Genomic DNA, 24,284 nt, shown 5'->3' with positions numbered 1-24,284 from the left:
TACATATTCATCACAGTTAAGATTTATTTCATTCAACATTTCACATTACAAATATTGAAAAATTATGCATACTGTTATATAAATAGTTGGCCGCAAACAATTAAATAACAGATTTTTCTTTTTCGTTTCACTAGTACTTCTACAGACCAACTCCTAGAAATATGGACATATCTGTATTACATAACTTAATTATTAGAAAGGAAAATACAAAAATAGGAACTTATAAAGTGAAATGACAATAAAAATTAAGGTGATACCTGAAGTAAAAAAAAAAAGAAAAGAAATTAATAAATACAACAAACCTTCCCATACACAGTTAAAAACTATTGAAATCTTGCCATTAAGTAACATTAACAGACAAATATTTAAATATTTTCCTTCAGAAAATGTGAACCATATATTGTGGAGCACAATATAGCAATTAGTAAAAACTAGACACTTTAACATATTAAAAGCTTCACCTCAAAAATATAACAAAAATCTGATCAAAATTATAAAAATCAATTATACATTCCAATTAAAAATATACCAATAAACAGCTAAATACATTGTTGACCTAGTAATTACAATGCAATCAATCACAGTAGCTTAAAACAAACCAAAAAAATAAGCAAATGAGCACAAAAACTTTTTTTTAAATGTTTTAAAAATAACTTCAATTATTTATATTAGTACAAATAGTTGGATTTCATTTCTTTTCTTTTTTTTACAAACACCAGCATGAAAAGGATTACATTAAACAGTAGAAAATGACTGTGAAAAAACATATTAACATCTTTAATTAAATGTCTGCAATAATTAAAAATGGCATTTGAAAGAATTACATTGCAAAGAGTCTTTCGTCTGGAAAAAGGTTCAAAAGAAGTATTGCACATAACTTGAAATTTAACTTGCAACATTGTTTTTAAAATTCTATTTTTTTAAACCACATTCAAGTCTTTACGCTCCCCTTCCTCCGCATAGGTCAAGTCTTTTATTTTATTTTTTTTTCAAACAGTGTTCTTGAAGGATGCTCATATACGGAACGTACACGCTCGCCTATTCGCATTTGTCTTAAGCGCGTTCTGCTGAGGTCTACCAATGTAAGACGAGGGTGGGGATTCAAGGGTTTAAGGGGCAGAGGTTATTTTGAGGGTCAGGGGGGGATATCCTTAGTCCAGAAACATTTGGTGCACACCACAACAGTTAACTTCCGGGCTAATTTGCCTTTTTTTCCACGCATCTTTTCACTTTATTTTTTTTGTCATGCAAGCTAATGATTACGGTAGGTGCTAGTTAGCAAGTTCAAGAATATAGATACTATATATAGAGAGAGATATTTGTATATTTTTTCTTCAAATATTAAAATATCTAAACACCAAACATCCATTCTTGTGAAACGAGTTTCAGAGTTAAGTGTCCAAACTGATCTTTTTGTCTTATTTTTTTGTTGTTTTTGTTTTTTTGCATGTACCCATTTCCTCATATAGTTGCCAGGAGATGTTTTAATAGCTGGGTGGTCTTAATTTTACCCAACTGTAGTGGTTAGTGTTGGCTATTAGTGGTGTTGAGTGGAGGTGTTTGATAACTCAACTGTGAATTTGTGTCATTTGGGGGAGGATTTTTTTTTTGGGGGGGTTATTGTATTCCTTTGATAGACTGCTTGTACACATAGTTGGTGCTGTTGGTTTTGGTCAGCATCCAAGTGCAAATAGCAGAGTTGCAACCACTATTTGAGGAAATAGAGTGAGTAATAGAGAGGAAAGGACATGATTAACATTGAGTTTTAAGATTAGAACTTTTTTTTTTCTTTTCAAACGATTTTTGTCGCCATGCTAATAGAATTACTATTCATCACCAAGTGGAAACATCGAGTGTGGGGAAAAGCTAAGAAGACCAAAAGAACGGATATACTTTGGTCTCTCCTCGACAGATGTGACGTCGCAATTATAGTTGTAAAGAGACCTCAGCACTGAAATGTATAAAAAGCATAATTGAAAATAATAACAAATATCTTGAAATCGCTCCGCTGTTTTTTTTTTTCTCTTCTTTAGAATGAAAATTTCCATATATGCAGATCTTTCAGTAACAAAAGTACAAAAGCTACCTTTCACAATGTGAAAAAATTGAGGTATTGCAAAAAGGAGTTTCCCCATATCTGTGAAAAATGTGCCTAAAATGACTGCCGGAAATAAAAAGGAAAAAAAATATTTAGAAAAGTAGTGCATAATAAATGCTTATATGTGCATGACAAAATAATTTTTGCTAGAAAACACTGTTCCAAAAAATCAGCAGGCCGTGTATAAAATAATTTTGTCATCTCATTTTGAACAGCAAATTTTTCACAAAGTGTTTGAAAATATCCCAGGTGCAAAAAGCTATATGAGGATCCTCACTCATGAGCAAAATCAAGTTTTTCTCTGCGATCCTCCCCTACGAAAAATGGGAGAACTTTGTCTTTTGACTTCCACTGTGTGAATGTGCACTTTAATGTTTGTTTTGGGGCGAGAGGAGGAAGTCCGTATATGGTTACTGCTTCCCACCGATGGAGTTTTACTGCAATGCTAATATTTTCGTTCAGGCCAATCTTTGGTTCTCTCTCCTATCTATGTGGGTGTGGAGGGGGGGTCAGGTTGGGAGCGTGACAGTGGATACAAGAAATATTGATTTAAAGAATCTAAAAAGGAGATGAGCTACAGTGTGACCCACTAATGCACAACCATCTTTGGTTCCCTAACCTGCTGGATTTAGGAGTGGGCCTCCTCGAGCGTGTGTGTATATAGTAATAGACTATCTTCAGTTATGCTTCAAAAACACATAGATGCTGGGTAGGATTAGCTTGGCCTGGGGGTTAGGGGTTGGGGGTCTAAGAGGGCATTGAACTAGGCTATAGGCTGACACTCTGCTATAAAGTAGAACTTTGTGTTGGTTTAATTGGTGGCAACACTGAAAAAACAGCAACAAAAAAAGGCTTCTTGGTTGTTTTTGCCCCCTTTTTTTAAGCATTGGGTCCTGGATCTATAAGCGAGGAGGTGGAGTAGTGGGGAGGGGCCCCATAGCCTCCCATTGCCATACATTCCCGTAATGCACTCTGCACGCACGACCGCGTAGGTTTCCATTAGAAAAATAAACAGGTGGTGACAAAGCTAGCGAGTACAAAAAGTGTGCGAGTAACATCGTAGCTCCGCCCAGAAAAAGCATGAGAACACGGGCAGGCGTTTGACTTGCTGTTCTTGTCTTTTAACTGCATCCGGCACATTAGCAGCTGAGTTTGAGGTATTAGTTTTTGCATGTCAAGATGGAGATCGAAATTGTGTCAAGATTTTTTTTTTTCTGAGAGAGAGAGAGTGAGTGTGTTTGGCTTTTAGGGCGTGTCTATCCTGTGCCGCAAGCTAATAAAACAGCTTTGGTTATCAACTAAAGGTATACTGGTATATTTGAGAACGGGAAATAAGTGCACTCTTCTTCAGCAACACCTTTTTTTTTTTTGCTCCAAATTCACATTTACTCACTGGAGCTTCGTGTTGGCATCTCGACAAAATCGAAAACGAGCTCTGCTACATCATCATCCAGAATGTCAAATTAAAGAATATTTGCTGGGGGAGGGCTCGTATTAAAAAAAAAAAAACATAAAACCAAAAATACATGAAGAAAATCTTGCCAATTGAATAGCAGAGTACAGTAAGCACACTCAAACTTTCCTATATACTCTTTGCTTTCTGGGAGGAACAATCTTTTTTTTTTTTCATTGCTGGACATACTTAGATATAAATCCGGTTTTCTCTTGTGAAAATATAAATAAGAACTTAAAAAAGTGTTGAGTAAAAAGGAACCAGCAACAGAAAAGTGCATTTATTCATTAAATGATTTTGCGACTCCTGCACTACCTTGCCCTACTGCTCCCGCCGTGTCCCGACCCATTCGCCTGCCCTCCCGCCGCTCAATTCCAGCGGAACGAGATGTGGCGTGGCCGGTCACCGCCCTCCTTCACTAGCGGCTTGTGGAACTCGCGCCCGGCACGCGAGTGGATGGCCGCCCAGCAGTACTCACAGTAGTACTGCAGGCATGTGACGTTGGCGCAAAAGAAAGGCGCAAACTTGCCGCCGCAGCGTGTCCCCTGGCACTCATCGCACAGCTGGTCATCCAGCACGTATGGCTTCACTTCCACCTGCAATTGGAGGAGAAAGGCCTATGAAAATGTGTTGGCGGTTCTTAAATGCAGTGCAAGTGAACCCATCAAGTAACTATTGAAAACCACTAAATTTCCCTTAAATAATCCATAAAACATTCACCGTATTTTCACGACTATAAGGCGCACCGCATTATAAGGCACACCCTCAATGAATGACATTTTTTCCATTTATAAGGCGCACTGTATTATAGGGCGCACTGTATTATAAGGCGCACTGTATTATAAGGCGCACTGTATTATAAGGCGCACTGTATTATAAGGCGCACTGTATTATAAGGCGCACTGTCTATTTTGGAGAAAATTTAAGACTTTTGAGTGCACCTTATAGTCGTGAAAATACGGTAATTACTATCTACCCCTTAGATAATGGAGGGATCTAGTGTTAAAGGGAATAAGTGTTACAGAATGTAAGCTGAATTTAAGCTTCTTGCTCAGGGCAATATTTAATATTATTATAACCAGAAAGATAGGGCAGCAGGTCACAGTCTAATTTGGACAGCCATTGTCTATCAATATCATTGGTAGGGGATCTCTAGTGGTGCAGAAACCTCTCTTCCTAACCACACTAGTTGAATTAAATTTTCATTTCACCAGGTCACTTAAATTACAGTAATTTCAAAATATGCTTCAGGAATAAAATTGCTTCTGTTGGATATGTGGTCTGTGTGATCTATGCCAGTGTTTCCCAACCACTGTGCAATTAAAATGAGCAATGGTCAGGTGTGCCGTGGGAAATTGCAAGAAGTCATACAATGTGATATTCAGAGAGAAAAGTTAATATGAATATAAGGAGATTAAAATTTAACTGTTACAATGTTCAAATCAAAATATGAACGTTAAATTGTAGATTATACTATTATTTGATTCAAGTTGTGAAACAGAAATTTTGTTGCTTATTTTTCTCTAAGTCGAAATGGAAGTTGTCTGGTTTCTAGCGCATCAACTTTTGCCGACGTAAAGTCTGTGTGAGCACAATTTTTTTTTTGCGGAATATTAGGAGATTTAAGTAATATTTAGAGAAAAATCATAAAATGATGCGATCAATAACTTTACTTGGTTATTTGCATCAATCAAACCGGAAGTTGTTCAGGGTCCACAGGCCAAATTTCCGTGACATTAGGTCATTGTGAAAAATTAGATTTTGGAATTATTTTGGATGCGATTTCTGCTGATAAAACTTCGATGAGAATAACTATTATAAATATAGGCGACAAAGATTTTCAGATGGTGGTGTCCCTTGAGATTTTTTTCAATGCAAAAAGTGTGCCTCGGCTCAAAAAAGGTTGGGATACACTGATCTATGCAATCTGTTGCCAATCAGTGGATTCAAATGGGGTTGTTTTGAAATAATGAAAATTTGAAAATTAGCAAATCATAATACAAAATAATGGTTGTAACCAATATTTCCTCTAAGCTGTGTGCATGCACAATTGCGCACTACTTGTGTTCTCCGCGCACAGCAAAAATATGCACCGCACAAAATAAAATCAAACCTTAATTGATGTTCATGTTCTAATGACATTTAGGCATGAGCCCAGAGCAAGCATTTATGATGTTGCTCACACTGGTCCTCTGTGTGCTTAGGGAGGTTGTCTCTATGCCCAGACATATGAAAAATTACTGGGAATATTGGTTGTAACATGTTAGGTACTCTCCTGAACAGGCCCCATACAGGATTTGCAGGAGTAAGTACTCTTTTGCCTCTTCATTTTGGCATTTACTGCAATCTGAGTCCCAGTAAAAAGTCATTGAGGCTAATTTGATCCCTATTTCCAATCCAAATCAGGATTCTTAGCCGTTTTATGTAGAGACTGTCTCAATCCAAAAAAACCTCTCTTTCTCGGAGTGGTTTAATTGCCGAGGATACTTCATGCTGAAAAATAATTATGACCACTAATGACTTTTCAGTTATACCGACCACATTCTCTTTTGTTACATCATTCTTGTGTGGTTCGGATTTAATCATTAAGTTTGTTTTTTTCTTTTTTCTTTTTTTTTAAGATCGATCGAGAATGTTTTTGATTGGACATATATATTTAAAACCCAGAACATTAAGGATATGAAAATCATTGTCAGTTCTTCACTCGTGACTTAACAATCCCTGCGAGTTAAGAATCAAGATGATGCAAAGCAAATTGTTAAAAATGTGAAACAAGGTCATATTTCTTTCCACAAACCCGTTTATCGATTTCTCCATGCTGCAGCTGCACAAAGCGAGCACTGATAGCAGCAATGTAGCTCTGCTGATTAGAGAAGGCGACCCGCCCAGCTCCTTTCGGGTACTTCAGCTCAGGATCTGTGTCAATGCCAGCGTAGCAGACGCCGCCGTACAGGCGGTCCATGATCATGGCCAACTCAACTGCGAAGAAGATAAGCCACAACCACAAATCAACATCAGCCCATTACGTGCAATTTCACAAAGCTTTATATATTCTGAAAATTGTAGACATGGCCAATGCCCTCAGACACGCAAAGTTGATAAGGACTGCAGACCCGAGCAATTTAAGCCATAAACAGTAAATGGATTGTAAGTTAAGGAGGGTTCCATGAATGAAAGAACACAGAAATATGGATTACATGGACGTTTTTATCTTAAGTGTATTCGTCTTAATATTTGAAGATGAAAATGGATTTCAGTGTATTCATCTAGGAGCACAATTTTGTTGCGTAATTGTCTAATGATTGGATTGGATAACTTTATTCATATCGTATCGTATTCGGGAAATAATGAGAAGAAATGCATTAATGCATTCATTCTAGGTAATGCTATTATGCATGATATTATGAGTATCAACATTTGTTTATACTTCTGTATATTCACCTATCACTCACTGCTCGGTACTAAGAAATATCCTCATGGTTATGAATTCTCGTAATGTTTAATTTAATTTATTTTGGGGCATTTTATCCTGTGCAAAAGAATAGATGTCAAAAGTAGAAAGCAGCACACCATTTAAGATTTCGGAAAGAGCAACATAACAGAGTGCTATTTTCTAATTAAACACACACATTACTTTTAATCCTGTTGGGGTCAATGGCAAAACAGCTTAACAGCATTTCCTTTCATTTTATGTGTTAAGAGTACTTTAAAAATTGGTACATACAAATTTGACTGACCTCTCCAGATACCTTTTTGAAATAGTATGAATCCCAAGGAATTAAAGTTTCAAACACATACATGATTTTCATACTGTTATAATGGAAATATAAGGTCCAAATGATGTACACCAACGGTCTCAAACCAGTCCTCAAAGGGCCGCAGGGGGTGCAGGTTTTCATTCAAACCGAACAAGGGACACCTTTTGCAAGTGTAATTAGGTGATAGCAGCCAGGTACTACTTATTTGAGAACACCCCTCATTGGTTAAACTCTACACTGGATCAGTTGAAACAAAGACCAGGACCCACTGCGGCCATATGCAGAATTGGTTTGAGACCCCTACTGTACACAACATGTTCTGCATTTCCCTTTATAGCTCCAACCACTTTTTGTTCAGGCTGTTCATGTTTAACTTGGCTTTGATCAGAACGATCTCGCCGCTTTATCCCTGCTCATGTGTTCCGACATTTACTTAATTGCTTGGCTGCCAGTCTTTGAAATGTCAGCTGTAAGCAAACGCTTGTTGGTGTTCAGACATCAACGTGGGGCACAGTTATTGGAATCCTCCGCTTTCACCTTCAAACTTGCCCTTTACTCTCCACTGCAACCTTTTGAACATTAACTTGTAGGATTTAGAATTTTTAACCTAATTGTGTACCTCTATGTGTGTTTTTTATATATTTCTGCTCATAATGGCCTATCGATTTCAGGATATCAGTGAATTCTTAATGTAAGGCTTAATTTATTTTTCTCAAATTAAACTTTAAATAATGCTTAAAATTGAGACTTGAACAACAAATCCACCAATAAAAGGTCTCAACAATGCAATATCATCAAGCTTGAAAAGAGTATGATTTAAATTGATAATTTTGTTGAGAATAGATGAGGCAGATTTAGCCAATAGTAGTACCTTATAACTACCTCTCAATGACACCTTTTCTTTTAACATGACTGAGAGGTTATGTAGATATACTGGGGAAAATTGGGCATATTATTAATGTTAGACTGCAGTAGCTTTGCACAAGTATCATTAATTTGCAGCCTAGTGGTGCAGTGTGAAAATCTCCTTCTCTGGAGGCAAGCTCAGTCTCCATGAGGCTCCAATAACACCATAGACAGTGGCATTAAAAAAGAGGGTGGGGGGTTGGAAAAGTAGCTAAATATAGCAAAAAAAGGCACCAAGTTGGCAATACCAAGTAGCTGCTTTATTCGTTGCCTGCTCTAGCTCCAGCATTAGTAGATATGATAGAAATTCAGTGCCCAAAACAGAGTACCGTGTTTACTCGCCTATCAGCCGATCCGTGTATAAGCCGCACCCTTAAAGTTGCCTACATATCCATGGTTTTAATAGGGAGTGCACTAGGTAAGATGGCGGCGCTCATGGTAAAATGATGGCGCCCTGAGCGAGCAGTGACAGGTATAAGTGAGTTTATTTTCACAATTTTCTCTCTTGATTTTCATTCACAGATGTCAAAACAACTTTTGTTTAGCATTTTATCTGCTTATCTTCTGTATTTTTAAATAAATGACCGTATCAGCCACATTGTCTTGCCTTATGGCGTTTTGTCTTTGTCATCTTGCAGTTTCGTGCATGTCCTCCTTTTATGTGCATATAAGCCAAACCCTCGATTAAGTCATCTTTTTTTTGTCTGACAAATACAGCTTATAGGTGAGTAATTACAGTAATATGAAGTGCGACGTGAATCTTAAATAAAAAAGTGTATAGACCATAGTTTATTTTGAATGCTTCCATTGGGTGACGGTGGACTACCTGCACGGAGCGGACGGGGGACACCTCCGACAAAAATGGTTTTCCTGGGGTCCAACGGTTGTGAACCGTCCATCACAAAATCACTGTCATTCAAGTTCCATGGGCGGATCTGGACCTGTCACATGTCAAATCAAAACGCCTTTGATTTAGAACCAGGTGAAACAAGTTTAGCTAAGTCAACATACATTTTCCAAAAGTTACAACATACCGGCTTATCTTTAATGGTGGGGCTGGAGACACACAGGTACAGCTTACCATCCTCTTCGATGCAAGCATCAATCAGAGCTTGCACAGAGCTTTCGTCCTGGAAAAGTAGAAAGGCGTAGCCTGCACGAGATAATAACCCCGGTTAGTTGCACCATCAGCATACTTGATGACAACAGTTTATTTCGACATACCTTTTGGTGGGAAATAAGACTTGCTCTCGGCCTTATGAGGCCAGTCGACAAACAAGTGTCCAAAACGTCGGAAACTGGCAGTTATCTCATCTGGCGCAAAAGAAATGAACATGAATTTCAGGTTGGGTTTTAAGACCAGTTTTATATTCGTAATATTCCTTACTTATTTTTTTAAATTAGATGATTGCAACAAAAATAACGGTATTAGGCTCAGAAAATTAATCAGTGAAGGTATACTAAGAATAAAGTCAAAATATATTTATTAATTGAAGCTATATTTCATAGGTCCAGCGTACTGAACCAACAATAATCCTTCAAGATGCCATTTCTGTTTCTTCCTCCATAGGACAAAATGTATTTTCTCTAGTTCTAGTAAAATCATGACTTATCCATTTACAAAACTGCTTTAATGGCCCGGAAAGCCAATACGCCAGATGTGTGTATACCTTCATCTATATCAGGTGGCAATCCTCCCACAAAGACCTTGCGTGAGTAGCGCTCTACGCGTTCGCCATTCTGGTGAGGAAAGCAGTGGGGAGAGCCCAGGCCACCCAAACCCTGATCGCCACGCTCATCGTCAGGGAATCCATCCTCCATTGGAAAGAGAGACGAATGGCCTAGAGAAGAGAAAAGAGGCCGGGCGAAAGAAAGGTTTATGTCCTCAGGTCAGTAAAATCATTGGTTTTAACCAGACATATTTTTGAATTGTGTTGTTAAACACGCCACCATCTGCCAGTGGCTTTGACATAGTGTGTTTTTTTTTATAATAGTAGAGTAATGCAGAGATTTTTTAGACCCTATGTGAGTATTATTTGTCAGTTAAAAGTGGTGGTACCTTTTTGAGATGGTCATGCATTTAACATGTTTTAAGACAGACTTGCATCATTTGCAAGGGACCTTGCTGCCTTGTCCTTTTTAGTGAAAAATTTCCACTCCTTGAGGTTTTGTTAGCTTCTTGTGCTAACCAACCACCTGTTTATTTTTTCAGCAAGGCGTCTCTCTTAATGCCCCCCCCCAAAAAAAACACGAAACAATCAATAGCCTAAATAGTCGTGATTACGTCGAACATCCAAGAGTCACGTTCAACCCTTAATAGAAACCAGAAAATTAGTATTTTGAGGTTTTAAAATGTATTAACTACTCTTATCACATTGACTTTTGAAAAGAACAGCTCATCTTATTTCAACACTAAAACTGTGTACTTGCCAAATATTAAAAAAAAAAAAAAAAAAAAAAAAAAAAAACTTGCAAAATAGCAGGGCCACCAGGTCATGAAATAACCACAACAACAGTCAAAAAGAAAGGTTGCAAGATTACTGTGACATCATCAAGCAAAGAAAAAAACTGAAGAGAAAAGAGTACATGCATTTTTCTGAACCTTTACATGCCGATAACAACTTCACCGGACTTAGCATGCACATGAAATACACATGAACTGCTTGAGGTTGCTTGATAAAGGATTGCATGTGTGCGCACTTGGTGTGATGTAGAGGTTAAGCCCTCCGTTGCCTATGCCCGCTCCACTACAACCTGCCCTGAGCTGCTTTATAAAGATTTACGCCATGGAGTTAGCTCAGCCCCAGATTACAATATGTGCTGCTCTGTAGCGTGTGTTTGTGTGTCCAACCGTGTGCCTGGATTCGGGTGTTTCTTTTCCTCATTAAAGTTCAATTAAAAGCTAGCAAGCTGAAGCTCCATTATTCTTGGATAACAAGCAGATATATACGGACAGTGGGGCAAATAAGTATTCAGTCCACCACTGATTGTATAGGTTGTCCTACTTGATAGAGAGGCCTGTAATTGTCAACATGGGTGAACCTCAACCATGACAGACAGAAAGTGGAGAAAGAAAAAAAAACAGAAAAAGACATTGTTTGATTTTTAAAGAATGTATTTGCAAATCATGGTGGAAAATAAGTATTGGGTCAATACCAAAAGTTCATATCAGTACTTTGTTATGTACCCTTTGTTGGCAATAAAGTAGGTCAAACGTTTTCTGTAACAGGCTTTTCACACACTATTGCTGGTACCTTGGCCCATTGCTCTAAGCAAATCTCTAGAGCAGTGATGTTGTGGCGCTGCCGTTAGGCAACACAGACTTTCAAGTCCTTCCACAGATTTTCTATTGGGTTGAGATCTGGAGACTAGCTAGGCCACTCCAGGACCTTGAAATGCTTCTTACAAAGCCACTTCTTTGTTGCCCTGGCTGTGTGTTTGGATCATTGCCATGCTCAAAGACCCAGCCACGTCTCATCTTCAATGTCCTTGCTGATGGAAGGAGATTTTCACTCAAAATCTCTCGAAACTCGGCACCATGGTGCAGTTACAGTTGTCCTGCTCCCTTTGCAGAAAATCAACCCCAAAGCACGATGTTTCCACTCCCATGCTTCAGACTGGGTATGGTGTTCTTCGGATGGAATTCACTATTCTTTCTCCTCCAAACACGAGAACCAGTGTTTGTTTCCACCAAAAACGTCTATGTATTTATGTTTCATCTGACCATAACACATTCTCCCAGTCCTCTTCTGGATCATCCAAATGCTCTCTAGCAAACCGCAGAAGGGCCTGGATGTGTACTGGCTTCAGCAAGGGGAGACGTCTGGCAGTGAAGAATTTTAGTCCTTGGAGGCTCATTGTGTAACTAATAGTAGCCTTTGTAACTGTGATCCCAGCTCTCTGTAAGTCATTCACTAGGTCCATCCGTGTGGTTTTGGGATTTTTGAGGGACAGAGGTTGTCGACAGGTGTCTTTTATACCGATAATGAGGTGAAACAGATGCTATTAATACAGGTAACGAGTGGGGACCGTGTTAGACCTCGTTAGAAGCTAGACCTATTTGACAGCCAGATATCTTGTTTTTTTTGTAGGTGACCAAATACTTATTCTCCAGTCTAATTTGGAAATAAATTATTTAAAAATCAAACGAGTCGGTCTTTCATGGTTGAGGTTTACCCATGTTGATAAATTACAGGCCTCTCTAATCTTTTCAAGTAGGAGAACTTGCACAATTGGTGGTTGACTCAAATTTGCCCCACTGTAAATGTGTTAAGCTGTCCAACTTATGCTTGGAAACATATCCTTGTAACAGCAAACATTGACACTTGGACAATCATGCAGATGGTAGATCACTGGAAAGTCATATGACTATTAAAAATGAAAGCAAATGGCTGCACATCACAAAGGAATAGTAAGATGGACAGCGTTGACTTTATGCCGATACCAAAGTGATTAGGATGTTACCTCGTCTCCTGCTATAACTCCTGGCTGCATGTGAAGTCAAAGAAGAGGGTGATTATAAATGATAAGCAGTTGTGTGACATTGGAAGAGATTGCTCGCCAGGGTTCTAGATTTATAAGTTATGAAACTATAGCCGTAAAAAATTGACACGTCAGAGAATTTTCCCACTATAAAATATGTAGAAACAAACTGCTTTGATTACATTTCATGAATCTAATCAAATTCAATGGAGTTACATATGTTTCTTGTGTTGACATAATTTTTCCTCCTTTGTTTGTCTTTGAATATTGGCCAGCTAGGTGAAGGGTCCTCATTGTTGTTTTACTAACTAACATGAGTCATTTCATTTTTCAGAATAATGTTAAATATTCGACATGCGTCTTTGAAGTTGTTGTCCACACTAATATAAGGAGGCAGCTGCCCATTTTAGATAGCCTCTTGTGCTTTTCCTGATATTAAGACCTACATTACATCTTCACACCTTGAAATAGAAGAGAATTGCAGGGTAAACATAATTACTTGAGTTTTGTCATTTATATTATATATTGGATGAAGTTGGGTGCTGTCAGGCTCGAGTCGGTGATATCAATTAAAAAATAACCATTTCAGAAATGTTAAAAATATGTTTAGAGAACCATGGTGCTAACGGTACATTTCCATTAAAAGCTATTACTAGCCAAAAATGTACACTGTTCTGTTAGTTGGCAAATATTGCTGTTTCCATGTACATTATGTCCCTGGGAAACCCCTCATAGTTTTGGAAGTTGAAATGGGGAAGTCTCAAAGACACCCATGGTGACTGACTCATTCACTGTACAAAGTACTGGTTGAGATTTGAAAATAAATTTGCTCTCACAAAATGCCACAAAATTATGCTGCGGTGCGGTTAGAGCACTGGCAATGCTACACAACATAATACAGTATTACATTGCCACCATATCTCATACTTTATAATGATTAGGTTAATTCAGTTAAACTGTTAGGAAAAAACTGAAAAAAATACAAACGACCTTTACATGCATACGGCGGTATATGTACAAAAGTAAGAAAATGGAATCGCAAGTAAGAAAGCTCTTGGCGACACAAAAATGAAAAACCTCAAGTAAAAATAAGGGAAAAAAATAAGACAGAATCTTAGATCTGTGGGTTTAGCACCTGCCTTGGTTAGTTGGGTTGGACTAGAGAGAACAGGGCAAAAGGTTCAGGCAAGAGAACCATTGCATTGCAAGAAGATTAGAAGTCCCTTCCAAGATAAAAGGGACAATATAAAGTCTTTCCGGACATGAAAAATGTCAACAATACTTCTTTGAAACTATTACTAATCCCTGATAAATCATGGCTTTGGCACCCTTCCTAAAGTGCCACATACAGACCCCAAAAATTACACATACAGAATACTGAGATTAAGTTCTCAAAAAACTGAGTTCTCAGAATAAGGTTTTGTCACACTATCTCCTGCTATAAGAAACTGTGTACAAACCTTTGGTTAGTGTAGGTTGAACTGTAAGATGTATTAGTTATCAAGTTGGTCTCAAAAAACTGAGTTCTCAGAATAAGGTTTTGTCACACTATCTCCCCTGCTATAAGAAACTGTGTACAAGCCTTTGGTTAGTGTAGGTTGAACTGTAAGATGTATTAGTTATCAAGTTGGTTATTGATAAAATGACTATTGCATTTACAAAATTTCAGGGGCACAAAGGCGCTTATCAGACATGTTTAGGAGAACAAAAGTGTCTTGTATATCTGAGTTGAATGGGTACAATGCAATAGACTGCAAAGATTGCAGCACCGGGCCATCTAAAAGAAGTAGCACCGGAGAGAGGATGAAGAAGAATATACACACAAGCACTAATCTCCCAGTGCCCACAGTGAACTTTCCAACCCAGATGGACATTAACTCTGGGGGAAGGTCAAAGCAATAGGGAGAGAGCGAGACACAGAGCACGGAAGTAGGAAACAGATTGAACCAAATCAAGGATTCTATAAAAAGATAATCGTGTGCACAAGAGAGGAAAAATAGATTGGAAAGATGCAAAAGCAGAAAACCCTACGAGAGGAGGGGAAATTAGAGCAAGGGGAGGAATATGTGCAGCCTGTCTATCCGCTGGCACCATCTGTCTCAGGGCTCCATGATGGTTCCTGATCATGTGATTCACCCATCTGAGCAGAGGACTGTGAACAAACTACTCATCTCACCGATTTAAATAATGACCCCGAGTCCAAGAAGCAAAACACCATGCGTACACAATAAGAAAGTAGCAATATGTTAAAATGCTGAACAAAGTATTCATAGGTTTTGTTTTTGCCACCACTGGAAATTTTCAAAAGATCCAGTTTCAGGATTACAACATTAAAACTAAATAAAAATCGGGGGACCAAGTCAATTTTTATGTAATCCTTGGAAGCCATACTTTGCCTTTACTTTGCTTCTTCTCAGTTTATCTCAGGTGCTGTTTTTAGAAAGGCATTGTGTGTTCTCTCGAGTTAATAAGTGGTAATTTTAGAACACTTGATTGTAAATGTTGGCAGGTCCTTGAAAACCAAAACCTGAGGTGTCCATGATACGTACCATTGAGGGGCAGTGGGTTGTCCCCACCAGGAAGAGGGAACCCCAGGCGACCTGCACAAGAAGACACACAATATTTAACATCACGGTCCCTACTAGTACTAATTGTGACATGGAATGTTCATTGAAATAGTCGGTATAGTCATGAAAGACTGATTCTGATCAATAATCAAGCTTAGAATAAGGACAGAGGGGAAAAAAAACAACCCTGCAGATAATTCTTGCTATAATAGTGCAGTCCATGTGCTTTCTCCACTCATTTCATCGACATTAATTTCCTAATCTAAATCTCCTCACACTGCGGGCCTCCTGTCAGAGATGCCCCACTTGCTAGGCCCACAAACACACTCATATGCGCATGTTGTGATGCCAAACAAGCTTCTGAGTTATGCAAGCCCTACTCTGCTGGGGGATAATGACATGAAAAAGCTGAAATAGTACAACCATTGTTGTACAAACAGCAAAGGCCCTGTGATTGGTGCATTCCAACGCCTCTGTCACATGGAAGTTTGAAGGCCCCTCCCCCACATCACAGGAGCAATTGCCGACAGGATGCGAAATGCTGTGCATAAAACAAGACCTAGATTTTCATGAAGTTGAACTATACTAGGCTCTGCAGCAAAAAATACCCCGGAGTAATATAGCTATGGGGCCATATAAGAAAACTTGGGAACAAGTTTTGCATTGCATTTTACTCTCTGAGGTCTCGTACAGTTTCACCAGGATGGGGTGTGTCTATCACGTGTTCACGTGATACTTGATACCACCTCGCATGCCACTGTTTTACATGTTTACTGTTGAAATACATGCATGAATAAGGACTCGTACTTGTTAGCATACGTTTGCGTGGATATGTGGTGGGTCGGCAGAACAGAGGGATCCTTTCTGTAGGTCAAAACAATGCTCAACGCTATCCAAAGCTACAATGACAGTTGAGTTTTTGTTGAAACAGTGCCATTTGTCTTTATTTCTTGAACTGTGCTCATGTTGCAAGGTTCAAAAGACAAACATACCTGAATATAAAGCATATAACGTATTTTATTTGTGACTGTATGTCTAAGAAGCAAAGGGAAAGCATCACAGAGAAGATAGGACACTAATTTGAGAGATGTAAATTGCACTTAAAATGATTTGGAAATGCTAAACCGTGTAAACACATTCTATAAATCCATGATTCTTTTTCAGAAACGGCACAACAAACTGAGCAACTGTTTGCAGAACGAGGCTGTGAGGCCGGATCTAGCGTGACGATCATGTGAAAAAAGCAGAGAAAGAGGGCACTTGTCATTGAGAAAATGTGACGAGGATGCCTGAAGATAACCAAGGCGTAAAATGAGAGGAAATGTACTGCTGTTTTGTAATCTTGTCATATTTCTGCCACGTAACAAATGGCACAGTTTTGTTCACAGTGACTGCCGTATTGTCTCACATATTAGCCCAGTATTTCCCAACCTGTGTTCCGTGAGCGATGCTGTGGTGTGCAGCGGGAAATTACAAGAAGTCATATATCGTAATAATCCAAGAGAGAATTCTAAACATTAAGGGATTAAAATCAAGATATTACAAGGTTAAAATTGAAATATGAAGTCATAGATTGTACTATAACAAGTTCAAATCCTAATATTATGGGATTAAAGTCATTTTATTGGTTGTTTTAATGTAAAGTAAACCGGTCTTTGGTTTTCCCAGTGGTGTGCCGTCAGGGCATTCAAAGCCTTCTCTGCTGGCCTAAGAAATATCTGAATCACAACCTAATGTTAATTATATTGTTGTCCATGTATACTTATTAAATAATTCCGAATTGTCGGTCAACTTCCTTTCATTGCTTTACGCCTGGTTGCACTGCTTCCAGATGTGTGTTTTCATATTGAAGCATTTAGCCAATCACATTTCAGCCATTTGTTGTTGCTAGGATCAGAAATCTGCCTTAAGGCCTTCACAATCAGTTCTGCAGGCTCTGCTAAACAAGCGTCGATAATACTGTTGCTTCAACCAATCAGAATTCGATTTGGTGACACCAAGGCCTTCTCACAGGCGTAGGATTACGTCATTGCCTTCTTGCAAGCGTGGGGATACGTCATTGCCTTCTTGCAGGGGTGGGGACACGTCATCGCTTTCACCAACCATGATTGGCGAGTGATAGAGTGGACTAGCCAGAGCTACCAAAGTGTATTAGGAGCGAGCTGCACAAGCAAATAGATTGTTGTGTTGATTTAATAGCGGTTTTGTCAACCCGCAATGGCTGAAGGAGGAGGAAAAAAATGGATTTGTTGGCAGATTTACGGTCAAAACCATATTCAAGACGGACTTTTCAAGAAAAAAAGCTGGACATTATTAAGAAAGGTCAAACACCTCCAAAGCAAGCAACCAGGAACGAACATTTTCAACACTAAATCGAATAAAAATGCCAGAACTTACGTATACGTTAGATCAGTGTGAAAAAAATTAGATTGCCCGGGAAAAGGCTCCGATGACCGGGCACGGTACGGAAGATAAACTGCCCTGGCACGAAGGATATGTGGCTCCGGCACGAAAGAAAACCGGCTCCGGGCATGGCAAATAAATGCTTAAAAATGCCCCTCTAGCAGGGGCGAGTGCACACTTGGAAAAGAAATGCTGAAACTTTTCAGATTTTATTTAAAATCGACTGGCGAGCTTCCAAATGCCGCCTCGGGGAACACCGAGCCGATCCACTAAAAGATCCAAGTGAATTCTCCCTGGCGTTTTCTTTGTTTTTTATTTTTTAAATGCCTCGTAAATTTATGTGCACAAAGAGCAGCCTCATTGAAAATGCCCTTAACCCACCGTATACCTTGAGATACGAGCTAAATGCGTTCCGGGATCAAGCTCGTATGGCAATCTACTTATAATGTCAATTCAATTTTCCAATAGAAATGAATTGTGCAAACAAGAATTAAACGTTTTAATGTGAAAGGGTGCCCTAGTTTTATGACGTCTCTTCCCAAGGCAGAAACAATTTGGAGAGTCAGAACATACTAACATCTATCCCTATCCAACAATTGTCTCATATATGGCTTTATTCTACTTTACTGCTATTTTGATTCTCCTCCATTTTCAATTTACATCTCCTCAAAAAACATTTTCTGTCTGACTGCATTTAAGATAAATATCATTGACACTACAAAAAAATTCATAATACTCTCCAGTCGCACAGGAAAAAAATATTCTAGCATAAAAAAAGCACAGGGACCCCCAACTTTGCATGACAAACAAACCTAACAAAATTGTGTTGAAAATAGAATTGGTAGGAAAAACACTCAAAAGGACAAAGTACAACCTTCTAAGACTACTGTCTTTAATTCGTTGCTTTTGTTTTTTTCTCTTTGTATAGTACATTTGAAATGTCAAATGTCGGCACTATTATCAACCAAGTACTATCACCAATTTTGCAGAACTTTGAAGTTTTGAATGAATTGTGACAAGAAAATTCTGCAAAGTTATTGGCTAGCTAGAAAGCTAGTGTGCGTTGTTAATGTAGGAGTAAAATTATGGTTAATACTATTAAAATTCTATGGATTTTGAAAGGGGGAGGGGGACTGGGGCTTTTTGTACGGCAAAGCCTTTGTAACTTAACAAACTAATTTAAATGAACTTGGATTACAATGCAGACACACTCAAAAATAAGTTTAATCGAACCTAACAAACTTAATTCTAATTTAGTTTGACATTTTGATTCCTTTCTTCTCCCAGGTTGGCTCTTTTTGCACAGCCTCCACACTGACTTTCACATGCAACCTAGATGGTTGGTTTATGTATTCCCCTCAAAATGTTCCAAAAATTCCAAAATGTCCTCAATAGGATAACGCATGACCACTTGCCAACGAGAAGTAGCATATAAATGTCTTGTATTAGCGATCGCCTCGTAACGACAAAAAAAAAAACACTGAAAAAATGCAACACTCCGCCCAGTGCTCGCAGAGACATTACAAAGAAGGAGTTGCGACCAGAGACATTACACGAGGGAGTTGCCCATGATATTCTTATGTGCAGCATATCGTATTCGCTGTCTGCTCGTATATCGAAATTTGTCTCGTATCGAGATATTTGCTTGAAATTTTACTCGTATCTCGAATTGCTCGTATGTCGAGGTACCACTGTAGATTCAAATTCAACATCTCATATTAGATTTCTATGTAGCTAGTTGACACATATTTGAGGAGGAGCAATACTTCCTTCCAGTTATCCAAAGTATTTTTAATAAACTCCACCCATCATGACCCAGAAAGATCGCTAATACTAATACGACTCTAGCTAAACGTATTGTTGATTGTTGTTGTATTGTGAGCCTCCACTATGGCTTGCATGTTTATGCTAACTCACGACATTATGAAGGTTAGATATCAAAACTTTGTAAAGTGGATTTAAATATCCTTATTAGAAGCTTTAAGGTCTATCATTGCCAAAGTGAACAAAAGTAGCTTTTCACATTATTAGGGCAAGATTTATTCAGCTTTGACAGCACAACATTAGAGCACAGCTGGATCTAGCAGAGTTTAGTTGGTATGAGGCAGAAATAAAAAAAAAAGGTGTAATGTCGTGTGGTGCTTATTTTAGCATTGTTAATGTGAAACTATGGCCTCAAGAGAAATTCGGCGTTTGTTTGGAAAATAAATTTACTGCAGTAAAATTAAATATTTTTTCCTAAAACTCTAATAACATCACATTTCTCATTAAAAATTAATGTGTTACAGGAACAAAAGTACATTTAATTGATTATGTTCCTCTCCTGCTACCAGGAACTAAAAAAAAACTAAATTTTTTCATTAGCCATAGAATGAAGGGGAAATATACACGCAATGCATATAGCAATTACGTATACTATGAAGTGTTTGTTTTTTTCCTTTAAGAATGAACAGAACATTTCTGTTTATATTAAACATGTGCAACATAGGTTGCTGAAGACAATGGGATTTGGGCATGATAGAAACAGCATCAAGTGTGATGACTGAGCAGGAAAAACCTGATTGTGCGGTATTTTTAAGGATTAAGCTTTGTAGCATATCCAGCGTTAATTAAAACCCTTGTGCACAACACAAATCCTTTCAACTGTACTAATACCTTCAGAAGTAAGTATCAATACCTGAACTTATTACAACATGTACCGCTCCTAAAATCAATGTTGGCTATGGCCTGGTCATATTCAATTACAGTCAGTTTCAACATAAAACAAGGCTAGATCCAGTAATCTATTTTTGCTGTATTGCATAACACCAGTCAGTCAATAAATCGGCTGTTTCTCGTAAACAATAACGAAAGTTAGAATTTAAGCATCGCCAATTTACAATGGGTTGCTATTGGTTTTACCCCTCTTTTGCATTTCAAAGAAAAACTGTCAAGTAAACAAAATCCCAAAAGTAAAGAGTGAAAAAAATTATTAACAAAATGGTTAAGATATGGCATCATTTCATGTAAAAATTGTAATGGAAAAGATTTCCCACTTTTTTTTATTCTTGTCAAGTCCAATTAATAGTGTCTGTTTCCTTGCTATAGGGGAAACATTTTTTTTCAGGTTGCATAGTCTATTAAATCACTTCCTTTACATAAGGCTTTTATAACAAGACGGCACGTGATTGAGTTTGCAACTTGGCATGTTGATGTGGGTTTATTTTATTAATGAATATGTTTTTGATCAGATATTTCTGTCTAGACAGTCAGGTGCAGAGTTTTTATGGATTTTCTTGCTAAAATTTAATGAAATGCGAACAGTACAGTTTATAGTCAGGTGTCCTGTCATCAGTAAATTGTGGTACTCCTTGGCTTTTTGTCAAATAGCTACAAAATGTTGTTGGTCGTAGCTCAAAAATCATGATAGCTCTAAAACTAGAAATAAAACTGACCAAGTAAAAGTGAAGTGTCGAGCGGGTCATTACAAGATGAGCAATATAACAGCAAGTAATGATAAACAGTCAGAGACCTTTTGTCAAGAAGCATCCTTGAGATTACAAAACCTTTAAAGGCGTAGAAAAGCTTCACAATTTACTTTCCAAGTGGAACCATTACAAGCAAATTCCCTCTTAGTTGGAGCTATTCCACGTGCCCTCGAGTTCACCCTGTTCATTTTTAAGCATGACTTGTTTCTATGTCCTTTTATGATAGCTGATATAGAAAATGGAGTATTGCGTCCACCGAAATTTCTTATCTATAGGTAAGAGGCAAAAGGGAATTTAATTTTTAACAAAACAGAAAGCATCAGGATTATGTTTGTTAAATATAAGGAATACTAACAACTTTATTGTTGTAAGAGCAGAGATTACACAGGAATGGAAGCTGTATTTATTTACCTTTTAGGTTGTCCTGCTCAGCACGCATGATGTCGATCAGGGAACTCTCAAGAGTGTTCATGTTGAAGCTGTCAAATGACCTGGTGCGTTCCTAAAGAAAAGGGTAGAAATAAAATATAGATGGTCAAAACTACTGCTTGTGTAATTAACATCAAGTACAAAATAAGAACCGACAAGACATGTCGTTTTGTGTGGTTAAAATGGGGGGCTTGATCTTTGCTAGGGTATTGTTACATTGTGTTTTGAGTTGGCAGAAACAGGCTACTACTTTTTAACAAACAGTCACATACCAACCATAGTGAGGATTGTTCTTTGGGTACACACAGTCTGCACACAAAAAATATGAGCACACTTTCAAAATATGCCGGGACATACTCCAGGGGTTTCTATACTTAGCCAATATTTTTGTCAGACTGCTATTTACACACACACACACACACACACACATATATCGTACCGTATTTTCACGACTATACGGCGCCCTTGTCTTAAATTTTCTCCAAAATAGACAGGGCGCCTTACAATCCAGTGCGCTTTATACATGGATGATTACTAAAATTGTGCTCACGATAAAATAAAATAAATCAGTCGATAGGGTACACTATCCTCTACATTTCTCACAACTAAGGCAAGATGCCCCCGACTCTACTATTTTCCTCGTAGAAAAAGTACTGCGCAGTGACTTCTGAGATATATAGTTATTTTGTCAATACACCCAGTATGACGGCGAGCACACTAATTTGGTGCTCGCCGTCATTCCGAAAGAAAAGTTTCCAACCAGCTCATCGTGAAGGCAAAACCAACGTGGATGGACGAGGAGAAAATGAGAGAATGGCTACGAGAAGTGTATGTCAAGCAACCGGATGGCTTTTTTCACGCCTCGCCGTCACTTTTGATTTGCGACTCCATGCGTGCTCATCTCACATCAGCGGTGAAAAACAAAGTCACGAAAATGAACTCAGAGCTTGCCGTCATTCCCGGGGGCTTTACTAAAGAACTCCAGCCGCTGGACATTGGCATCAACCGGGCTGTCAAAGAAAAGTTGCGAGCCGCATGGGAACAGTGGATGGTAGGTGGCGAACACAGCTTCACGAAGGGTGGCAGGCAGCCGGGTACCCGGACAATTCAACGACGGACACTTCGCTTAACCTTAACCACTAACCTTAACCATATTCTTCAGTAAAGAAAATAAAACAGCAAAAACTCGCTTGACGGAATCAACATGACATAACTCAGATGTCACGGTGATTCTTCATAATAAATAGGGAGACATCTAACAACAGACGAGTTCTTGGGGGCACTGAGTGACTCCAATAAATTACTATTAACTGTTTGTTTTTTAATTGCGAATTGATATGGCTACGATTCTGAGTGGATGCTGATGTTTTTTGTGAAGAATGCCAAAAATACTGCATCTCTGACTTTGATAAAGTTGCACACGTTTGATTTTAAATCAAGCAGTATATTGTCCTTTCATAGAACAAATTCTATTGTTTCGTTTAATAGGAGCAAATGAGCCTGTTCTTAAAATGGCCGACAAGTGACGATATCTAGCTCCATTGCCTCAACACGCATCAGAAATCTAGTCTGTATACACGATACCTATGGGAATACAAAGCAAAAAATAGAAGACAACGGGACTATGGGAATTTCCTTTGTCTTTTTTTTAATACAATTTTTTTATAAAATCATTTCATTTATTGCCTTTTATTTTAAAAACAATCATAAGCAAGTCTGGCGACAAATTGTCCGTCGACGAAATGTCCGGTCACGTAAAGATGGTTTATTTTTTGCCATGCCTGGCTGCGTCTTAAAAAACTGTGCGTCCTTTGTGTCAAATACAGAAATAGCACTCGTTACTCACACTGCGGCTTTAAATGGGTGTGGATCTGCCATATAGACGTGAAAATAAGGTATATATCATATATGAAATCCTCATTATAGTGACGCTCTGTTAAAAATCTGTCACTTAATACCCGTTTCTGCACAAAACTAGAAATAAAAACAAACAAATAAAAACTCATTCATCAAACTTCGACTCTTAAAAATGAACATCTTACAGATAATCAGTGTATTATATCCACAAAATTCATCAGATGTTCAAGGATGCTTGAATTTACAAGCTGTTTTGTAAACCATGTGAAAAACGTTTTTTTTTCTCTTAGCCATTTTATTGTGTTTGATGTCAGTGATACAGAATTTCCAAATATCAGAATACTTTTTATTTGAAAAATGACTATATATTATATCCGGCAGCTAGTCATCATTAGCTGTTAACTGACGCAAAAGACAACAATGAAGCGCTTTCTCACCATGACAAGTTTTGACATTGAAACGGCTTTCTCGGGCATCGACCTCACAACTAACCCAATCTACCCACTGGACAGTAACTGAAGTCGTCAATCACACAGATCACTGCCTAGCAAAAGAGCTACTTTTCAGGTGAACAGGGTGTCAAGGAGGGCATAAAAGTTTTGTAATCTTGGGTGTTTGACTTGACCTTTCACATTATCGTGCCAAATGATGAAGAAATTTCATGATCCTGACCAACTTGCACGTGATATGCAGTACCACTACATTGTTAGTACATTCTGAATTCCAGAGGGTCACACCCTGGGCTATACATTGGCGGTGCTCCATTCTACAAAAAACAAAGAGTGAGCAAAGCAAAACCGCCTAGTTTAAAAATTGTTTTTTTTTTTTAAATCACAGTTCAAGAGACCACCGACTGACCTTATG

At 38.2% G+C, this 24,284-nt stretch overlaps 1 protein-coding gene across 3 annotated transcripts in view; it reads right to left on the bottom strand.

The window, feature by feature from the left end:
* Nucleotides 1–24,284, bottom strand: part of cpeb4b (cytoplasmic polyadenylation element binding protein 4b) — a 35,286-nt gene continuing 11,002 nt past the window's right edge. Inside the window, exons 3-11 of one of the 3 annotated variants that reach the window (XM_077739966.1) lie at nt 21,546–21,636; nt 15,247–15,297; nt 12,680–12,703; nt 9,886–10,056; nt 9,440–9,529; nt 9,250–9,368; nt 9,042–9,156; nt 6,349–6,530; nt 1–4,147 (exon numbers count right to left, since the gene is read on the bottom strand). In XM_077739966.1, the coding sequence (XP_077596092.1) occupies nt 3,920–4,147; nt 6,349–6,530; nt 9,042–9,156; nt 9,250–9,368; nt 9,440–9,529; nt 9,886–10,056; nt 12,680–12,703; nt 15,247–15,297; nt 21,546–21,636 (1,071 nt within the window). In that variant the 3' untranslated portion in view covers nt 1–3,919. The remainder of the gene's footprint in view (nt 4,148–6,348; nt 6,531–9,041; nt 9,157–9,249; nt 9,369–9,439; nt 9,530–9,885; nt 10,057–12,679; nt 12,704–15,246; nt 15,298–21,545; nt 21,637–24,284) is intronic. The other 2 variants (XM_077739967.1, XM_077739969.1) reach the window with 2 other exon arrangements.

This window comes from Stigmatopora nigra, chromosome 19 (genome assembly GCF_051989575.1).
Source record: "Stigmatopora nigra isolate UIUO_SnigA chromosome 19, RoL_Snig_1.1, whole genome shotgun sequence".
NCBI classification, from domain to species: domain Eukaryota; kingdom Metazoa; phylum Chordata; class Actinopteri; order Syngnathiformes; family Syngnathidae; genus Stigmatopora; species Stigmatopora nigra.
This window is presented reverse-complemented; position numbering and strand designations above follow the sequence as displayed.